This window comes from Hylaeus anthracinus, unplaced genomic scaffold, assembly GCF_026225885.1.
Source record: "Hylaeus anthracinus isolate JK02 unplaced genomic scaffold, UHH_iyHylAnth1.0_haploid 4, whole genome shotgun sequence".
Classification (NCBI taxonomy): Eukaryota; Metazoa; Arthropoda; class Insecta; order Hymenoptera; family Colletidae; genus Hylaeus; species Hylaeus anthracinus.
Genome location: NW_026535289.1, coordinates 13,405,359 through 13,425,970, shown reverse-complemented (window position 1 = coordinate 13,425,970; position 20,612 = coordinate 13,405,359). Strand labels below are relative to the sequence as shown.

General features: G+C 46.6%; 2 protein-coding genes across 7 annotated transcripts in view; both read left to right on the top strand.

Moving 5' to 3' along the window:
- The window catches only part of LOC128894465 (disco-interacting protein 2), a 45,036-nt gene extending 30,711 nt beyond the window's left edge, over positions 1–14,325 (top strand). For 4 of the 6 annotated variants that reach the window (XM_054156197.1, XM_054156200.1, XM_054156199.1 and 1 more), the window contains 12 exons: positions 542–736; positions 1,557–2,049; positions 2,847–3,183; positions 3,271–4,084; positions 4,167–4,597; positions 5,379–5,610; positions 6,664–6,794; positions 6,869–7,255; positions 7,711–8,046; positions 8,116–8,412; positions 8,492–9,045; positions 9,200–14,325. In XM_054156197.1, the coding sequence (XP_054012172.1) occupies positions 542–736; positions 1,557–2,049; positions 2,847–3,183; positions 3,271–4,084; positions 4,167–4,597; positions 5,379–5,610; positions 6,664–6,794; positions 6,869–7,255; positions 7,711–8,046; positions 8,116–8,412; positions 8,492–9,045; positions 9,200–9,452 (4,460 nt within the window). In that variant the 3' untranslated portion in view covers positions 9,453–14,325. The remainder of the gene's footprint in view (positions 1–541; positions 737–1,556; positions 2,050–2,846; positions 3,184–3,270; positions 4,085–4,166; positions 4,598–5,378; positions 5,611–6,663; positions 6,795–6,868; positions 7,256–7,710; positions 8,047–8,115; positions 8,413–8,491; positions 9,046–9,199) is intronic. The other 2 variants (XM_054156202.1, XM_054156198.1) reach the window with 1 other exon arrangement.
- A 1,768-nt stretch (positions 14,326–16,093) lies between these two features.
- LOC128894467 (band 3 anion exchange protein) overlaps positions 16,094–20,612 on the top strand; it is a 47,807-nt gene continuing 43,288 nt past the window's right edge. The window contains exon 1 of the mRNA XM_054156208.1: positions 16,094–16,676. The gene's annotated coding sequence lies outside the window, so the exon portion shown is untranslated. The remainder of the gene's footprint in view (positions 16,677–20,612) is intronic.

Below are 20,612 nucleotides of genomic sequence, written 5' to 3'. Positions count from 1 at the left end.
AAATTCTTGGAAATTCTCCATTTTTAAAAATTGCTTAAAAATTCAAGCGCGTCTTGTACTCGAAATTAATATAAAAATGTCCAAGGTTTGGTTTAAAATTCTTGAAAATTCTCTATTCTTGAAAATTCTCCATTCTTGAAAATGACCTCACGGAGGCAATCTAATAATAAAAATGTAATTTTTTAAAAAATTGCTTAAAAATTAAGGTGCGTCCATAGAATACGGTCGATGGCGTCGAACCGTGCTCGCGTACTTTATTCGTCGACCTAGAGTTTCGAATAACGAAATTTCGAATCGAATTCGTCCGCGGAACGGAACTTTCGACCGCGCAAAGATAAATGGAGTACCTATCCGTGTCGTGCGAACGGTCGCGAAGAATTTCAGTGACAGAGTCCGTGGATTTCGCGCGAACGCTTATCCGCATAGTTGAAAGTGCAAGTTGCCCGTTTCAGGATAACCGTGCGCGTGTTCTGTAGAGTACGCGAACGCGTCGATAGTGTCGAGAGGTTGTTTAGTTGATCGTTCGACTCTGAATGCACAGAGGTGCGCCAGGAGGCGGTGCAGCAGGCTTTGGCGGCGATGCAGGGTCGTCCGAAGCCGTCCCTGCCGATGCCATCGAAGAGAACTTCCGTGATGGCCAGGAGTCCCGACCGGGACCGTCGCGACAGCGGAGAATCGAGCAGCGACGAGGACAGCGTGGTCACCGAGGAAAGTCCCGGTGCTGGTGGTCCGACGGGTATACTTTCTTCGAATCTAACATTTTCTATCCTTCGCACGCGACTCGAGGCAAAAGAATCACCCCGTAAATTCGTTCGAGCAGCCAGACACCGTCTCGTTTATTTGCTTTCGACGGAAGATGGAACTGGTCGCGGGGCTCTGCCGTCGATCGGATTCGTTTTATCGCGATCGTTAACGCGAATACGTTGTCGAGATATTCCGAGACAGTCGCCGGAAAGAAACTGTTTATCGAGAAAAATGTTTAGCCTTCCACGGTCGTTTCGCGCTAAATCGATCGCTTTGTGCCCTCGAGGCTGAGTATCGTATTTAAATTTCATCGAAACGCGTCGCCGGCCACGTGGAATCAGGGTGAGAGTTTCATCCGTCGTTTCGTTAGTTTCGAGTTCACGCGCAACGACCCTCCCGCGACTCGGGTTCTTTCCGGTCGATATTGTTCGAAGCTTTCAGAGATTAAAAGCCAGCGTAGCTGCTTTGTCAGCGATCCGAGGACCGAACGATCGGTTAAGTAGCTCGAAACTTCGATTTATCGCGATGGACACCTTCGATGGAAAACAATTACGACTTTGGTATCTAGCACAGCGATATGGACAAAGAAAAATTCTCGTCATCGAGAATACGCGTATATAGATACTTCGCGCGAGATATACGCGAAAGAAGAGTCCGGTATCTTGACGATAAGAGCGGTCGAGGTCGCCAAGTAGAAAGTTTCGCGCAATATCGGCCCGTGAATAGCGATCGACGCGCCCGTTTGTATTTCATTGAGAAATAATGGCGGAGAGATCGGCGGTGCTCGGAGGCGTTTCACGTTGGACTTTTAGGCACAGGACTGTCGGACACCAGCAGCACCGGTTCGGCCCGAGACACGCCTCCACCTCCGAGACCACCGGCTAGGAGACCTCCTGGCGCGGACATCACGGACATCGCGGAATACACGCCCCATGCTTACTGCAACATCCAGCCGCCGGACGTGACGCACACGAGCAACACGCCAGCCGCCCAGCAGTCGACTAGGCGGCCAGGGGCCGATCGAGTGAATCGCTATCACGTCGTCGAGGATCAGAACAATACCGGGACCACCGGACGTTGGAAGGTCTCCGCGAAGATTCAACAGCTGCTCAACACCTTGAAGCGGCCGAAGCGACGACCGCTGCCCGAGTTCTACGAGGACGACGACATCGAGCTAGAGATCGCCGCCAACCCGAAGGACCCGAACGCTCCTAAACCCGAGGGCGGTTCCATGACCTCGGCGGTCGGCGAGCCGTTCTCGGTACCCGCTGGCTTGCCCAGGTCCCTCGAGGCTGCCATACTGAGGTGAGACGGAGATACTTGAATAAAGTTTACTCGCGAAACTTTCCACGCGATGTACAAAAATACACATTGGCTGTGAGCAAACTATTGGAAGGTTGTTAACAATTCACCCGGCAATTGAAGCGACTTCGGGTCACCGGATATTCGTAGTCGAACGGAAAATGCGATACCATCGCGAGCCAGACTCGTGATTTGCAAGTTTGGCCTAAAATATCATCGCGAGTCGGACTCGTCGTTTTCAAATTTTACCTGAAATTTTCATCGCGAATTACATATATATACATATATATATTTTTTTGTTCATTATATATTTAATAAAAAATATATATATATATATATATATACATAGAGAGAGAGAGAGAGTGAAAGGGAGATAATAAATGTACATATACGAAGAAGCTTATACATGTATATATTTACATGTAGGTTATATGTATACAATATATATATATATTTTTTTTATTAAATATATATTTACATGTAGGTTGTATATGTATACAATATATATATATATATATATTTTTTATTAAATATATATTTACATGTAGGTTGTATATGTATACAATATATATATATATATATATATATTTAATAAAATATATATATGTGTATAATTTGTGATGAAAATTTTATATATATATATATATGTATAGGGAGAGAGAGGGAGATAATGAATGTACATGTATGAATAAGCTTATACATGTATATATTCATACATATACATCAACAAATTCATACTGACTGACTGTATATTTCGTTGAAACGTTTCGTCGTCCGTCAATAACGGTCTGTTTGCATAGGTATGGTTCGGCAACGTACAAAGCGCCAGTGGCGACTGTCCTCGATCCGAACGGAAAGCTCTGCGTAACGCTGACTTACGGAAAGCTTCTGAGCCGTTCCCATAAAATAGCGTACACGCTGCTGAACAAGGCTCTGAGTCGCGGCGGCGATTGCTGTCTGAAGCCCGGCGACAGGATCGCTCTGGTCTACCCGAACAACGATCCGATAAGCTTCATGTGCGCGTTCTACGGTTGCCTCCAGGCCGGGATCGTACCTGTGCCGATCGAGGTCCCTTTGACGCGCCGGGACGCGGGCTCGCAGCAGATTGGGTTTCTTTTAGGAAGCTGCGGAATTCAAGTGAGTTAGCTCGCGTGAACGATGGTTTTAAAGGGATAGGATGTCGGAGGACGTTAAGGAAGCCGTACGTGTTAAACTGATCCGTAGGTGGCGTTGACCAGCGAAGCTTGTCTGAAAGGATTGCCAAAGACCGCGGCTGGCGAAGTGGTGGCGTTCAAAGGTTGGCCGAAGCTTCACTGGTTCGTGACGGAACATTTGGGTAAAACGCCGAAGGACTGGCTGCCGCCGCCCCGATTGACGGACGACACCCCTGCGTACACCGAGTACACCACGGACAAGGATGGCTCGGTGATGGGCGTGACGGTGACCAGATCGGCGATGCTGTCACACTGTCGTGGCCTGACGCAGGCCTGCGGTTACACAGAAGGCGAGAACGCTGTGTGCGTTCTGGATTTCAAACGAGAAGTCGGTCTCTGGCACAGCACCCTGACCAGCGTTCTGAACGGAATGCACGTGATTTTCATTCCGTACGCTCTGATGAAAGTGAATCCCGCTAGTTGGATGCAAATGATCACGAAGCACCGGGCCAGCGTAGCCGTGGTGAAGTCCCGGGACCTTCACTGGGGCCTGTTGGCCACGAAGGACCACAAGGACATCTCGCTGTCGTCGCTGAGACTGCTATTGGTCGCCGACGGCGCCAATCCCTGGTCCCTTTCCTCCTGCGATCAATTCCTCTCCGTGTTCCAGTCCAAAGGTTTGAGACCGGACGCTGTCTGTCCGTGCGCGTCCTCCAGCGAAGCCCTGACCGTCTCGGTCAGAAGACCGGGCCGCGCTGGCGTCAACGCGACTGGACGGGGCGTGCTCTCCATGTCCGGACTGAGTTACGGGGTCGTTCGAGTCGACCAAGAGAATTCCCTGACTTCTTTAACGCTTCAGGACTGCGGTCAAGTTATGCCTGGAAGTAAGTTTTTATCTAAATCTGAACGCTCGTCGTCCCGCTATCGAAGCTCGCTGTGATACAAAAATGTTTTCGTCGACTATAGGTATCGTGGTCGTGATCAAGATGGAAGGGCAGCCGTTCATCTGCAAGACGGACGAAGTGGGCGAGATCTGCGTGCACAGTTCCGCCACGGGGAACCAGTACTGGGGACTGCAAGGGCTGACAAATAACACTTTCAAAGTGGCTCCGTTGCAAGCCGACGGGACTCCGTTGGGCGACGTGGAGTACACTCGTTCCGGTTTGCTAGGCTTTCTTGGACCGGGTGGTCTGGTTTTCGTCTGCGGTTCGCGCGATGGATTGATGACTGTCACAGGAAGAAAGCACAACGCTGACGACATCATAGCCACGGTTCTCGCCGTGGAACCCATGAAGTTCATTTATCGCGGTAGAATAGCCGTGTTCAGCGTTCGCGTTCTGAGGGACGAACGAATATGCGTGGTTGCGGAACAGCGACCCGATTGCAGCGAGGAGGAAGTACGTTTCGAGTAGCATTAACGGCTCTTTCAGACGAGACGCTCGATGCCCGTTAAAGCCTCGCCAAGTCCAAACAGAAGCCTTACGAGCATCCGACAACCGATAATCGCGTTCAACGGTGGTTGTTTTCCGAATGATCCGATTAGAATCAACTAGCTGCGCAAGGTCGTGGATTATCCTCGGTAGATCGCGTTGTTTTCTCGTTATGCGATCGAGATAAAATTTCGTAGGGGTTACCCATTTATAAAACCGAAACGATCGCGAAAGGGAATCGCTCTGTTCTCTGCGTCGGTTGTTACACACGGAGCGTCCTCGTCGGAAAGATCCTAGATGATGTTCCATCGCTATATATGAGGCGATGAGAACCAAAGTAGTCGACAAAATTACGGTACCGAGTTATAAAGAGAAATTGGACCTATTTGGCAAAAATTCGTTACAGTTTAGTTGGGTTAGGGCCGGCTAACACATACAAGGTATAGGAAAGCCTATTAAAATAAAGTAATGGAAAAATATGAGAAAGAATCAGATAAATGCAATAACTCGATGTACACATAGTACATATGGGAGCGATATGGGAGAAAGAGAGCCCCGTGCACTTAAAATAAAAACAAGCAAGCTCTGTGTCGCCATCTGTTAATGATCGAAGAAATTAAGTGTACGTCACTTTAGGCCGTACCGCAATTTAAATAAAAAAGATGTTACTTTGGCCACTCTGGTTCTCAAGGCGTCATATAGTCCACGTCGCGTAGACGAAATTTTAACTCGTGTTTCACTTCCTCAGAGCTTCCAATGGATGTCGCGAGTTCTCCAAGCAGTGGATTCGATTCACGCCGTCGGGATATACTGTCTGGCGCTGGTCCCGCCGAATTACCTGCCGAAAACGCCGCTGGGCGGTATCCACCTGTCGGAAACGAAAAGACGTTTTCTAGAGGGTACACTACACCCGGCTAATGTTCTGCTTTGTCCGCACACTTGCGTTACGAATCTACCGAAACCACGCGAGGTCCATTCAGGTAAGCGATTGCATTTTCACCTGCGAGTACTAAGCCCCCGAACTTCAGGTACATAGATAAAATTTACGGACTTTAATCGAATTACATGAATGTCAGCAAGCAAAAGGACAATATATACACTCTCTTTTCTTGGTTTTTAACATTTCCACGTTTTTTCTTTACACGTTGTAATTTAAGCGACGACGGTCCAGCGAATCGGCGAAAAACACCGGATAACTTGCGATCCGTTGGAACGGTATTTCCGATATTCGAGCGATATTTCCGCGGCGAAGATCTTCCGCCGATTCGTTGGATCGTTGGTTTCGTCGGAGATGTTTATGAGAATGATTAATGAGAGAATGAATGAGCAGTTGTTGTTCGGATTTCATTCTTCGTTGAGAATCCTGAATTAACGCGCGAAGAAACGTAACACTTTGCGTAGGCTTTTAGCGACTTTTAGCACAGATGTACAAAGTATATAACCGTCTCTTGCTACATATCATGTACTGTTAATTTATCCTACCGTCCAAGTAATTTTTAACGCTTAGCATGTATTTTCTCTTATTTTTCGCCCTTCTTTCTTTTGGCTGAGCTCCGAACACCCCGTAGCAGTCTAATGGCTATAGACGAATTACGCCTAGCGATGTGAGACTCGTTTTCGATACGCTCTGTATATACAAGTCTCACGATTGGTACGTAAGAAAACACAGCTTTCGAGGAATTACAATTTTAATTATTTCGTTTTTATTACACTAACGCTTCGTTAATTGATTTCACATCGCTGTATATTTTTTTTTTTTAAAGCGTTGCATTCTTTCTTCTCTCTCTCTCTTTTTTTTTCTTTTTTTTTTTTTTCGTCGAGTATGTACAGTTTATGGAATGCTCCGATCACGCCCGTACAAAGGGGCGCGCGTTAATCGCCTTTCGACAATAACGAACCAATTCGTTGCCAGTAACGTACCTATGTAGTGCTTTGATTTTTCCGGCCTCAGTCAGGGGAGAGTGTGTGAGCTACTCATTATTGGGTTGAGTGTTTGTGTTGGTTTACTAACGGAATGGTGCGGGGGCGTGTAGCGGGGGATTCTGTTGCAGACGTTGGTCCGGCCAGTGTCATGGTGGGCAACATTGTTCAGGGTAATAGATTGGCCTCGGCTCAAGGACGGGACATGGGTGTCTTGGACGAGGACAGCGATAACGCTAAAAAGGTACGCCCCACCTTTTTTTTTTATTATTCTTCTACGGTTCGCAACTCCGTCATTCACGTGCTCGATATTTTCAGTATCAATTCATCTCGGAGATTCTTCGATGGCGGGCAGTCAGTACCTCCGACCACGTGATATTCACGTCGTTGAACGCCAAGGGAGCGGTGGCGACTTCCCTGTCCTGCTCGCAACTGCACAAGAAAGCCGAGCGAATCGGGAATCTTTTGTTGGACCGCGGACGGATCAATACCGGGGACCACGTGGCATTAATATTTCCACCCGGTACAGACTTGATATGCGCGTTCTACGGTTGCCTCTACGTTGGAGCCGTGCCAGTCACGATCAGGCCGCCTCATCCTCAAAACCTCCAGACCACTCTGCCCACTGTCCGCATGATCGTGGACGTCAGTAAGTCCGTGCTCGTGCTCACGAATCAGAATCTCCTGAAACTGCTGAAAACGAAGGTACAACGATGGCGACATCGATTTCTCGATATTTCGTGTACAAGTGGATCCGTGTAATGTTTCTTTAGGTTTAGTTTCTTTGGAATTCGAAGTGTCGGTAAAATGACAATCGGGCTACGTCGTCGATGTCGAAGAAGTTAAACTTTTCCCGTATTTATTTTTTCTTTCTCTAACAGTTTTTTACATGTTACATTTACATTTTACATATTTACAATACGTCACAGTTTGGAAATCACTGGGCAAGACTGTTTCGCGTTTGACGAGCCTTGTGAATGCTCGATGCATGTATCACAGCGCATTTTGTATTTTGAAATTAATAAGAAATAGTATTAAATGTAACCACGCGATGGAATTACGGATAAATGCTCGCTGTAGGGTTGAAACGAATGGATCGCTCTGTACACGCGTACGCCGACACGTGTCACGTTTGTTTAAACTGGTAAATTGGTAATCAGGAGGCGAATAACGTTGTCGACATAAAGAGCTGGCCGACGATTCTCGATATGGACGACATGCCAAAGAAGAAGCTACCTGTTATGTACCGAGCTCCCACGGCGGAGATGCTGGCTTATCTAGATTTCAGCGTCTCGACCACGGGTATGCTCGCAGGGATTAAGATGTCTCACGCAGCAGTGACGTCTCTGTGCCGTGCCATGAAGCTTGCCTGTGAATTGTATCCGTCGCGACACATCGCCCTGTGCTTGGATCCTTACTCGGGATTAGGATTCGCTCTGTGGTGTTTGAGCAGTATATACAGCGGCCATCATTCCATACTTATACCGCCGTCGGAGGTTCGTAGTTATCCGAAAGCTCTAGAGCCGCGAAGGGCGCGATCAGTTCTGATATCTTTATGCTCGTAGGTGGAAGCTAATCCAGCGTTGTGGCTGTCGGCGGTCAGTCAGTCCAGAGTGAGAGACACGTTTTGTTCATACGGCGTAATGGAACTGTGCACGAAGGGACTCGGTTCCTCCGTTCACGCGCTAAAAGCGCGAGGCGTCAGCTTGGCGTGCGTGAGAACGTGCGTGGTCGTAGCCGAAGAGAGGCCGCGAATCGCGCTTACCACGAGTTTCAGCAAACTTTTCTCCGCTTTGGGCCTGAGTCCTCGAGCCGTGTCCACCTCCTTCGGGTGCAGAGTGAACACCGCCATTTGTTTACAGGTTCGTATACACGCTAATCCGACAAGTAACCCTTTGTGACTCTCAATGACTATTTTCTATCTAATTGTTACCTGAACAGGGTGCGTCGAGTCCGGAACCGTCCACGGTGTACGTCGATCTCCGCGCGTTGCGCAACGACCGCGTGTCCTTGGTCGAAAGGGGTAGTCCTCACTCTCTGTGCCTCATGGAATCGGGAAAACTGCTTCCCGGGGTAAAAGTGATAATCGCCAATCCGGAAACGAAAGGGCAGTGCGGGGACTCTCACTTGGGCGAGATATGGGTGCAATCCGCTCACAACGCCAGTGGCTACTTTACCATCTACGGCGACGAGAGCGATTACGCGGATCACTTCAACGCCCGTCTCGTGACCGGAAACACGAACGAGGTTTACGCCAGGACCGGTTATCTCGGTTTCTTGAGGCGTACCGAGAGTGTTCAGCAGTCGGTTATCAGCGACGTTCCCGGCGACACATCCGCCGCCGAAGCGGATCTCGTCCCCGGCGACGCCGAGTTGCACGACGCCGTGTTCGTCGTCGGAGCACTCGACGAGGCTATTCTCCTCAGGGGGATGCGATACCACCCGATCGATATCGAGAATAGCGTAATGAGATGTCACAAGAAGATTGCCGAATGGTGAGTAAACAATGATAATCGATCCTCCCGTAATCAATCCAGTTAATGTTCTATTACATCGGTGCGCGATTTATCTGGGAAACCCTACTACTTACAGTATTTCTCAAACAGCCTGCTTGTTTACTATACACGAAAACGTTCGTTCTGTTCGCAGCGCGGTATTCACCTGGACCAACCTGTTGGTAGTGGTGGTGGAACTCGACGGAAGCGAGAGCGAGGCATTGGATCTCGTGGCGTTAGTCACCAGCGCCGTCCTCGAGGAGCACCACCTGGTGGTCGGGGTGGTAGTCGTAGTGGATCCCGGAGTGGTACCGATAAATTCACGCGGCGAGAAGCAACGGATGCACTTGCGCGACGGTTTTCTTGCGGACCAGCTCGATCCTATCTACGTGGCGTACAACATGTGAACGGTATCGAGATACCTGGGAAACGCATCACGCGACGAACGCCGTCGGACCGGCGTCGTGTCGACGGCTTGGCGTCCTCGACCGGAGGTCGCGAGCTGCCTTTCAAAATTTCACCCTTCCTCCAAAAGGACCATACCTCTCCTGAGGAGAATCTGGAACGTGTCGCGAGGAGTTTGCGCGCTTTTTAAGCAAACGTCCCATTCGAACGGCTTGTACCGCTCCTTTGAAAAGGGGGCTCGAGCACTCGGACTGTTTATCGCGTTAACGCGCACCGAACAGTAACGCAACATGGGGTGCGCTACGAAAATTTCAAGTTGTACGGTCGTCAGCGTTCGCCGTTCGCGCTAGGAAGTATCGGTTTCTAGTAACGAAAGTAATCGGAGGCGACGGAAGAACGAAAAACCGTATTTTGTGGACGGGGACGTGCTCGTCGACGGAGGAGTGACGACTCGCCGTACTGTAGAACAATCGACGACAAAAACCACTGGAAACGATACGCACAGCGTAGCATTATCGATGCTCGGAGGGTTAACGAGATTTAGTTTACGTAACCGTACGTATTTTACCAATGAACCATCCGTAGAGAAGGAGCACCCGCGCGAATCTAATCCTCGTACACCTTAGAACTTCAGACTGTCGCGACGAATGCACGGCACGGACACGAGTCGGCTGTCGTCGTTAGAATCGTGCTTTTATACGTCGTATATTACCTGAACGTCGAAGACGACGTACACGGTGTCGTTTCGTTGTTTAGATAACGACATCGGAACGGTAGTGAGCTTTTTTTACGAGTGGAGAAACCGAAGAAGTTATTTTAACGAGGAGACCGGGCGATTCCTGGCGTCGAATCGCGCTCTACTCGAACTGGACGATCGTTCCACGAGCTATATACAGGTATACAATTATCTCGTGTCTATTAGAGAATGATGGTTTTTGGGAGAGAAAAAAAAAAATATGAAAAGAATTTGATACACACTTTGTCGTAGACTCGTATAGCTTGACGGATTTTTTACTACGTAAAGGTAACGATTAGCCAACGTAATCTATACTCTATCGTAATGTGAGAAGTTTTAACTGTCGACAACTTTTTCTAATGTATCGTCACTGAAAAAAAAAACATACATACGTACATACATACATACACACACACGTACACGCGTATACACACACGGTTCGCTATCGCTCCGACTATATCTGATTTTACGGGATTTGGTTCCAAGACACAGTTTCTATGTTATATCGTACAACGATTTTGACGTGGATCGTTTCGGAAGCGGAACCGAGCAGCTCCGAATCGATCGGAAATTTGATGATATTTAGCTGCGTCGCGCACAACGCCGCACTTTTATACCTTAGAAGATTTACATTATATTCGCGATATTGTTCGTCCATTTTCTCTCGATATATTCATTTCTTCGACGGATGCAACGCACACGCGAGAAACAACCACCGTATTTATAACTTTATAACGTCAGAGAAACTTTGTTACCAGGCCAATTTTTCATGGAGAGGACTAATCGCACCGAGGCGATATCGTATCTCAGGGTTTTAGACCGTTCGCAACGGTATAGATCTGCGGACACATACTTAGAGCAGCTCCTTTTAGACGGCATTCGAACAAAAATATTAAACCTACCACTTGGCTAGAGGCGAAAAGATACGGTAGAGCGAAGGAACAATGAATTTAATCTTGATTCGAAGAAAAGTGCAGTCGAAGTATAGCTACATAACGTCGATGCGTTTACACTCCGTGGTCTTGACTTCGGTAGACACGCGTGAAAAATTTTACACGCCAAACTTTCTCCTTTCCCTTTTCTGTTTTCCTCCCGTTTTACTTTCTTTGCGCACAAACGCGTTCTCGTCGTAAGACCGGTCCTCTCGACCAAAGCTGCTCAATCTACGTAGATCAACGGCGTTGTCGTGACCGTGAACTTTCGGGTTGGAATCGCTCCTTTGATCGTCGATATTTGTCAATTTCATGTCGAAACCTATTCTCCCATTGTCACGTGCTTGTTTTAAAATCGTCGTTTTATTTATTCGGACCGTACCTTTGTCGTTCGAAGCGAACCCCCGTAAATCGTTTTCTCTTCGTCGATTACGAAAGACGAACGAGTTCGAGCAACAACGAGTAAATAATCTTATTGTTTTGTCGTTGGCCTATCCGTTTACGAACGATTCGATGGAATCGAGAACAGATCCTAGCCCGAAAGTCGATCGCGTGTCCATTCTCGTTTCCTTGGAATTTTATCATTCTCGAGACAATGTTTTCTACCGATCTGTACATTTGTTGATAGTTTTATAATTTTATATTCTTATTTTAACACGACGACACGCTGCTCCGGCGGTGTCGTGTGCCCGACTACCGCGAATCGCAATTCCGCGTCGTTACGAGGCTCGCGGTGTTAATTATTAAAGAGAATTTGTTTCGTCGTCCGCAATTTTGTTCGAACGTTACGCAACAGCTGGACCGGCGAGGCCTATTTTTCTCGACACGCGTTTAGCGCCTAGCCGAGCGTTTCGCTGACGCGGCCAGCATTTTGTGCAATGTTCTTCCCGTTAATGGTCAACGTTTCCGTGTTTCTGCGTTCGCGCGAATTTATCTTTAGCTTTACCATCAGGTTTTGTCGACGGTTCGTATTAATTTATACTCGTTGGTTACGTTTCCTCGACTGAACGGCAGCTTCGTTAACGCGATACGCGAATTATGATAATTAATTGTCCCCGACACCGGACGCCCGTTTACAGGCGTCCATGTAAATACGTATCGGAAGCAGGTGAATCGGTATCCCTTTCTTCGACGCGCGTTACATTTCCGAGAACCTTTTGCGATCGTATCCGACTACAAGCATCGTTTTGCGATCTTATGATAAATGCGTCGCGCAGAGGCGAGGTAGCCAGTTCGACCAATTTGTTTTTTGGCGAACGACCACCGTTGCTCTCGCGTCTTTAACAGGTTCGCGTCGGCGAGAACACCAAACACCGCCGGCGTTCGAACGTGTCAAAGGAAGACCTCGATCACGGATACGCATTTTTCCAGTCTCGCTTTTCCGGTCGATTAGCCAGTATCCCCTTCTAACTCAACAAGCGAAAGCGTAAAACGTTTCGAATGCAAAAGGTATCGAACGCGTTTCCATCGATTCGTTCCCTGTCCTTTTTCTAATCATTAAGGTATCGTGCCATGTCACCTTGCGTCCTTTTTCGCTTTCACGCATCAAGAAACGTTCGCTGCAAGACCAACAACAAAAACCACCGCGCGCACTTAATCGTGCCGATTAACGAACGTGTAGAGGTCGTTCCTCGTGCCTTTGTTCAAAACCGACGGACCTTTCGTTACACGTATCACGAGAATTCTAGAACGATCGGGTAGACAGTTCTTCGCGACGTCTCGACCTTTTTAATTCCGTTGCAAGTATTATTATTTAATTTTCGTTCGAGGTATCCGAGCCGTAACGTGGAGACCAACGACGCGACGCGCGAGTTATTCGAAGCGTCGAACGTTTTCCTCCTGTGCGAAAAGTTTGTAATCGCGGTATCCTGTTTCGTTATTCATCTGTCGCATAGGAAAACGTCTTTCGTCTCCGTAACCGTTAGAAATACTTTCGTGCGATCTGCGAGTACAAAATTGAGACGGACTCGTTAGGGTATTAGGTTGAAAGCGGCACGTGCGAGCGCGGTAATTTTCGTTGTTTTCAACGAGACGCGGTAACGCCGATCGGGATTATACAGGGTGTCCCAAAAATGTTGTAACACCTTGAAAGAGGCGATTCGGGAGGTGATTTGAAACAACTTTTTCCTTAGCGAAAATGTTGTCCGAGGTTTCGTTGAGGAGATATTAAGAGAAAGGCCGCGACCAATCAGAGCGCGTAGCCACGCCTACCGCTACCGCCCACCGACAAACTCGCGCTCTGATTGGTCCGGGGCCTTTCTCTTAATATCTCCTCAACGAAGCCTCGGACAACATTTTCGCCAAGGAAAAAATTGTTTCAAATCACCTCCCGAATCGCCTCTTTCAAGGTGTTGCAACATTTTTGAGACACCCTGTAAAAGCGATAAAGAAAAATAAAAAGGATGGAGGCGAGAACGTTCGCGCAATCCTACGAATGGGGGCTGAGAGTGCGTGCGTGCGAGGAACTTGGTTGTATTATGTATAAATGTTGATAACTAGTTGATAGGAATGTGGAGATACTTGTCATCATTAACGATCGCGTGTTGTCATGCTGGACCCGAGACGAGGAGGTTGATCGTGGATCGACGAGTCTGCGGATCTCGTTTGAAACTGTACCGCGTAATCCTGGACCACGCGAAATGGTCCTAGGCTGTGTAAATAATTACCCCTGTACCCCGATTGCGTTAGAGGTTACAAAGGTACGATATAGTTTGTACGTTGAAGTATAAATATTACGACAGAATAATATAAACGGTCACTGTCCTTACCAAGCCGTAGCATTTCGCCTGCATCGATCGGACGAGAATATCATTATTAATACTTTCGCGTATCGATCTCCTCCGGTACCAAGCGACGTTCACATCGCCCGCCTTGTCTTCGTCGTCGGGACAACGGTCGGGGGATGCATAACGCGGAGTCGAAACGGAATCCAGACGATAGAAACGTCGTAGCAATTTATTATAGTCCGTAGCGGACTCCTCTTTTCTTTTTCTTTTTTTTTTTCTTTTCTTGTTTGAAGCAAAATGGTGAAAGAAAGGAAATGTACACGACCGACGTCCCTTACGGACGGTCGCGCGTCGTCATCGCGACGTAAAAAATCACTCCTCAGACCCTTCGAACCGAGCGCCTCTTTGTAATCCACTCGATATTCACGAGGAGCTTCGCGAGCTAACATCAATAAACGTAATGTACATTTTTTGCAACGAGCCCCGACTGTTTTACACCTCCGTCTCCACGTCTCTCCTCCTTCCGTCGAGGTAAAAGTAACAAATTCCCTTCCTCGTGCATTGTTTTATTTACGTATTAATTACCGAACAGAAATTGTCTCGGCGAAACACCGTTGTATATTCGAACTTGCATTTTTCGCGATCGCGCGCGCCTTACGAACCGTTTTCGCCGTTCTTTGTTTTTAAACGTTTTGGGTTACGATATGTCACTGAACGTGACGAAACCGATGAGTCAACCTTTTTTTTATGTATGTACCCGTGTAAATTCGAGGATAACGATCGCGATATTTGTACACGCTATTCGTAACGAGCGATAGATTTAATCTTTTCTTGTTTCCGGTAGAATTAAGGGGGGAGTCTGGTTCAGCTAATGTATTTTTCTAATGCATATAATTTCCAGATATAATTAATTTTTGCTATTGAAACTTTTTTTACATGTACACATATATATATATAAAATCCTTTCCTTGCGACTACTATTTCTATATATGTATACATTCAAGTTAAATCTACGCTGTCAAATTTTCTTCTTTGAACGTCCCTTTATATGTAAAAAAAGTTTCAATAACAAAAATTAATTATATCTGGAAATTATTAGTTGGACCAGACTCCCCTCTTAATTACAATTATTTGCAATAGCGCCGACATCGCCAATTAAAAAACGAAAGTAATTAGTTTCCTTTGTGTAGTTGCCATCGGAGAGCTCCTAGCAAGAGGCAACCCGGTGCTCGCGCGAGTAGCGACCTCGTTTATAACGTGCAACTCTGTAACTGGCAGAGATCGGTAGAATTTACGTGAACAAAATTTCTATGTAAAAAAGCCGATTAACGATCGTCGGTAACGTGTCAAAAATCAAGAGCGATCGATGTTCGCTTTGGTCCAAAATACACAGTGCCCCCTCCTGCATATCTCGAGGCTGATGAAATTGGTGAGATCAACGCTATTATAAATAATTACCTAAAGCTATTCGAATGTGCTCTTCCCCAGTCTATGCCAGTATTTCTCAAACGTTAAATCTTTCGGCGATTCTCCTAAGCTATAGAAATCGCTTTCTTATTTGTAAAACTGTCGCTCGTAGCGATTACTTTCTTAACGACCACTTACAATCGTCGGATTGATCGACACTCGAAAGCGACGTTCGTAATCTAGAAATCAGTAATACGTAATCTTTCGGACCTAATCGTGTCTAATTATTCGCTAATAGTTAATCACGATTATCGATTTCTCGGTAACCGTAATCACGGATTACGCGTCACTTAACCTTAATCCCTCGAGTTACGAAAAAAATGTTTCGAGTTCTTGTACAACTCTAGTCTTATTTATAAACGACTAAGAATCAATCCGAGCTACAGTCAGTGTAAGCGGTATTCGTACAGGAACCGGTTATTTTATAAATAAATTTATTTTACACATACAAATGGTTCCTGCACGAATATTTACTACAACGACTGTATATACCAAAGCATGTCGAATCGCGAAGTACGATCCGTAAAAGGGAAAAATTTGTACGCTGCACAGTTCGTTCTTCGTAAACGCCATCTGTGCATAGCTAGCCGTACTTTTTCGTAGTTTTCATCGCGATATATAAAGTCCATGGAAAACCCGCCAAAACAGTGTTCCCGAGTGTTCCGCTGTCTATTCGTTCGCTACGTGGATAATCAAAAGAATAACGTTAAAAGTTATTCCGCCGGGAAGCTGTTATACGCTGAGAGTACGTAAAATTAATTTATTACCGTTAAAATAATTAATCGACGAATCGTCGTGAAATATGTTCGCGCGGTGTGGAATACGATTCGAGAAACGTTGGCCTAAAATGCGCGGCAATTCGACGATTCTCGCGGGAAAGATAGCGGAGCACCACGATTGGCTACCATAGAAATTTGATTCCGTTTCGTTCCTTCCTTTTTCTTTCTTTCTCTCCCTCTCCGTCTCCGTTCCCCTCCATCCATGGCATTCGTTGTTCATCCGCCGCGTCCATCGGTCTCGGCCGCGTTAAAGGAAGAACGAGAGCAACGTTTCCCGAGGGAACCGTGGTAAACGGTGTTCAATCGAACCGAACAGTTTGTCAGTGACAGTGCCCTCGCGTACGCGATCCCTCGTGCACGCCGATAGACGAAGAAAGAAAACTCGTTAGACGCCGACTGTACGTGGTTTGGCCCTCCCGGCAACGCGGTGCCGCTCGAAGACAATGATCGTGCGTTCGAGCGGTTAGAACGAGCGAAGAAATTACCGGCAAAGCGTCGAAAACGTAGCGTCTCTTTCGTCGATCGAGAGACAGGACGGCCACGCTACCCCCAGGAACGGCTCGACGCGCACCGATTCCAGAAAAAGGTAAGCGAACGACTTTTTCCCTCCGATATCGATCTTCTACTCGTCCGACACGCGCTGCAATCTGGAAGATTCGACCGATCCTTCGATCGCGCCGCATCCGTTCGTAACGTTGCGTGAAGATCGGCGATTTCGGTACGCGCGATCAGAAATCTGTGACTAATCACGTGGCCATTTTAGTTGTCACCGATGCGTGGCATCCTTCGTTGCGATCGTTCGCGCGAAGCATCTCGAATTTTTTTATATCCGCGCTATCTCACTCGTTATTTTGGATATGGAATTCCATTTGGAATTGTTGCTAGAAATTTGCGCGAACTGTCGCTTACAAAGGTATTCGCGTAGTACGCGCTACTACGGATGTATCTATTCGGAATAGTGTGCACCTAACCCCCAATTCGCAAGATTTACAAAATAACAGATTTCTGCTGCGTACGTATTCGATCGCTTCTTACAGTACCGTTTGTTCGTTAATAACGACACCGAACCTGGAAAAGTACTTTTTCCATCTCTTTTTTGTACGCAACGAGGTTATGTATCGTTTCGACCCTCTTTTATGCAGTCCGCTCGAAGTCTGCGCGATTGCTATCGTGGAACACATAAAACGAAGTAATTGTATACGATCATCGACAAATGCCCTAACCCAGACCTAACCCCCAAGATTTACAAAATAACAGTCTTCGCTTCTTATAGTACTGTTTCTTCGTTAATAACGATATCAAACCTTGAAAAGTTCTTTCAACGTTTTTTTACGATCATCGACAAATGTCCTAATCCAGACCTAACCCCCAAGATTTACAAAATAACAGTCTTCGCTTCTTATAGTACTGTTTAAGAAGTAATCGCTTCTTATAGTACTGTTTGTTCATTAATAACGATATCAAACCGTGAAAAATTCTTTTTCCATCCCTTTTTTGTATACAACAAGGTTATGTATCATTTCGACCCTCTTTCATGCAGTCCGCTCGAAGTCTGCGCGATTGCTATCGTGGAACACATAAAACGAAGTAATTGTATACGATTGTCGACAAATGTATCGTTACCAGCCATCTGTCGATAACGCGAACAACGTTGATCGTTATTTCCGCATCCCGTGAATTTCATGGGAAATTATTTCTATCTACGAAACGTATCTACCTATCTTCGATTCCCGTCTGGTTCGTAGTTCGTTTCGTTTCTCTATCCGCGCCACGGTGGTGCTGCGCGAACATCCCGTACGTGCTCGGACGTTGTTTTTTTGCGAAAAAGAGAGAGCGGTTGTTGCCAGGTTCCATGCTATTCGCGTTACGAAACGTATTCTCTGCGAATGACCACGTTGAAAAACATTGTGGCGCTGGTGCTTACTCTTGAAACTTTTAGACGTGACATGCGCTGACGTCTAACCGACAGCGTACCATTAAAATCGCGCGTAAAATCTTGATTCGAAAACGACGTCCGTTGGAGCGATTCGGGCGCGTTTCTTTTTCGTTTTAATTCTCGTTCGAGCGAATGAGACATTGTTAATCTTTTACCCGTTACTCGAGACTCGTCCGTGGACGAGAAATTTACCCGTCGCTGGCTTCGGGTACATCGGTATTCCGTCGATTCCCGAGTCGACGTTTATACACGTTTTACACGTGGCCGGTCCTGAATAATAAAGCGCCAGCGCCATGGGAGGTTAACTTGCACGGCGGTGATTATGGCAAAGGAGATGCATGCGTAGATACGAGGAACAATGGAACGAGCGGTGACATGTTTTCATTGCGGAGGCATGTTTTCTTAGGTCTGAATGCCACATCGAGTTCCGTCGACTGTGTAATTTGTTGATTTAATTCGCGATTACGAGACTTATCGTTGCCAATTTGCGAAAGGATAGGCGCGATTTGAACACGGGCGCAACCGATTTGAAATTAGTGGAGTAATTCTCGTTATTCTCATTTGTTTCGTTTCTCAGTTTATCACACTGGCTGCCATTTCTTGTCTCTCTTGTCTGTAGTTTTGCCCGAGCAGCACCGGACCAACCGATTTGAAATTAGCGTTGCAAAGGGTTTTCGCTCTTTGTTTTACCTACTCCGCTATCTTCGTTTTACTTAAATCCACCACGGTCGCATGCGACTAGTTTCAGAGTGGTTCGAAACTGATCAGTTGCGTCCGTGTGCGATCGGCCTTAGGATGAAGTAGCGCCGAATAAATCGTCGAGCGAGCTGTTAGGGGCGTGTGCGAATGTTGGACGATCACCCTTTCCGCTTTGCCGAGTAACCGTCTCGGTTATCGCTAAACGCGCTCCGCTTCGATTCTCTTCGATAAATGAGACGTTCTCGATAATCTTATCTTATGCAAAATGTAAGCTTCTTCGGAGCTTCGTGGCAGGAAGAACCCTCGAACGGGAGATAATAAACGGCGTACTCGCGTATGACGTATGTACATTCGATACGCGCGCAGAATCGATTGCGACAAATCATTCCGTATTCCCAGAACGCGCGCAAAGGCAGATTTAGATCGGTGAAATTGGCCACGTGGCTCTACCGGCCTTGGGAGAAGAGAAAACATATCATCCGCGTAAATCCGCGAAAAGATCCGAGTTCTGACGTCAGACGCATTCGAAATCGTACAGTAAAGAGAAGCTCAAAGACGCGCTCGACGATACGTTATTTGTTTAGACGAAAATCGAGAAGTCACCGACCAAGTGGCACTTCCGTCGCGTCCGTGTAAACAAAGGTTCGCTCGCGACCACAGAGTCCCGTTCGGAATTCGCCCTCTATCCGTATACCTGGCTTCGACCAGATACTCGTCCTTTAAAAGGTTATGGTCGCTACTATCGAGAAGTCCGTTTAGAAATCAAAGATGGATTCCGGAATGAACGAGAAGTAGGACCTCTCGTAAGCTCGAAGAGTAACTCTTGGTAAATTCAGACGTTAATAGTCGCTGTTCGAGCAATCATATACAGGGTGTCCGAAAAGTCGGGGAGGAGCCGGAAATGGGGGGTAGCTGAGACGATTCTGAACAACAATTTCCTTTGCAAAAATGTCGGATGGTGCTTCGTTGAGGAGATATTAAGAGAAAATCCCGACCAATCGGAGCGCGCGTAGATCGTTCGAGCGGCCGCGATAGCGAAGACTACGCGCTAGCCGGCAACGCTCATTGGCTACCGCGAGCGCTGCATCGGCATCCTCGCGCTCTGATTGGTCGGGGTTTTCTCTTAATATCTCCTTAACGAAGCCCCATCCGACATTTTTGCAAAGGAAATTGTTGTTCAGAATCGTCTCAGCTACCCCCCATTTCCGGCTGCTCCCCGACTTTTCGGACACCCTGTAGAAAGTATTCGTACAGTGGGTGTAGAAAGTATTCGTGAACCGATCAATTTCCAAAAAAAAAATATATAAAATTGTAATTGATTAACTTATTTTTTATAAACAATGACATTCTACGTATTCTCGGAAATCTCTAGAATAGAGTACACAAAAAAAAAGTAGCTATTTATGTGAGTTTTTTAAATGTACTTCACTGTGGAAATTTAATGTTTTCCAATTCGTACGGAGCAATAAACTAACGTGTTTACGTTACAAACTCTACTGCAAATGGTTCGTCATAAGAACCATCGTGCCATCGTACAAATACTTATTGTTTTTATACTTTTACCCACTATACACACTTTTTTGTTAACATCACAAATTATATCGACTAGCGAATGTTGTTTGGACTATATCTATGTTAGAGAGTTCCGAGAATATGTAAAATATTGATTATAAAAAAAAAGAAGGTAAGAAACTACAATTTCATACAAACGAACGCATTCTACACTCACTGTACGTAATCGCGTAGAGACGCTACAAAGTGATTTCTTTCGGGCGAAAAAATCTCGCCGCCGTTGACAATGACAGTAGACGCTTCTGATGCACTGTTTGAATTGTTGACGCTTTCCGAACCGCGCAGCTCGCACGTGACTCTCTATTATGCTTTTGG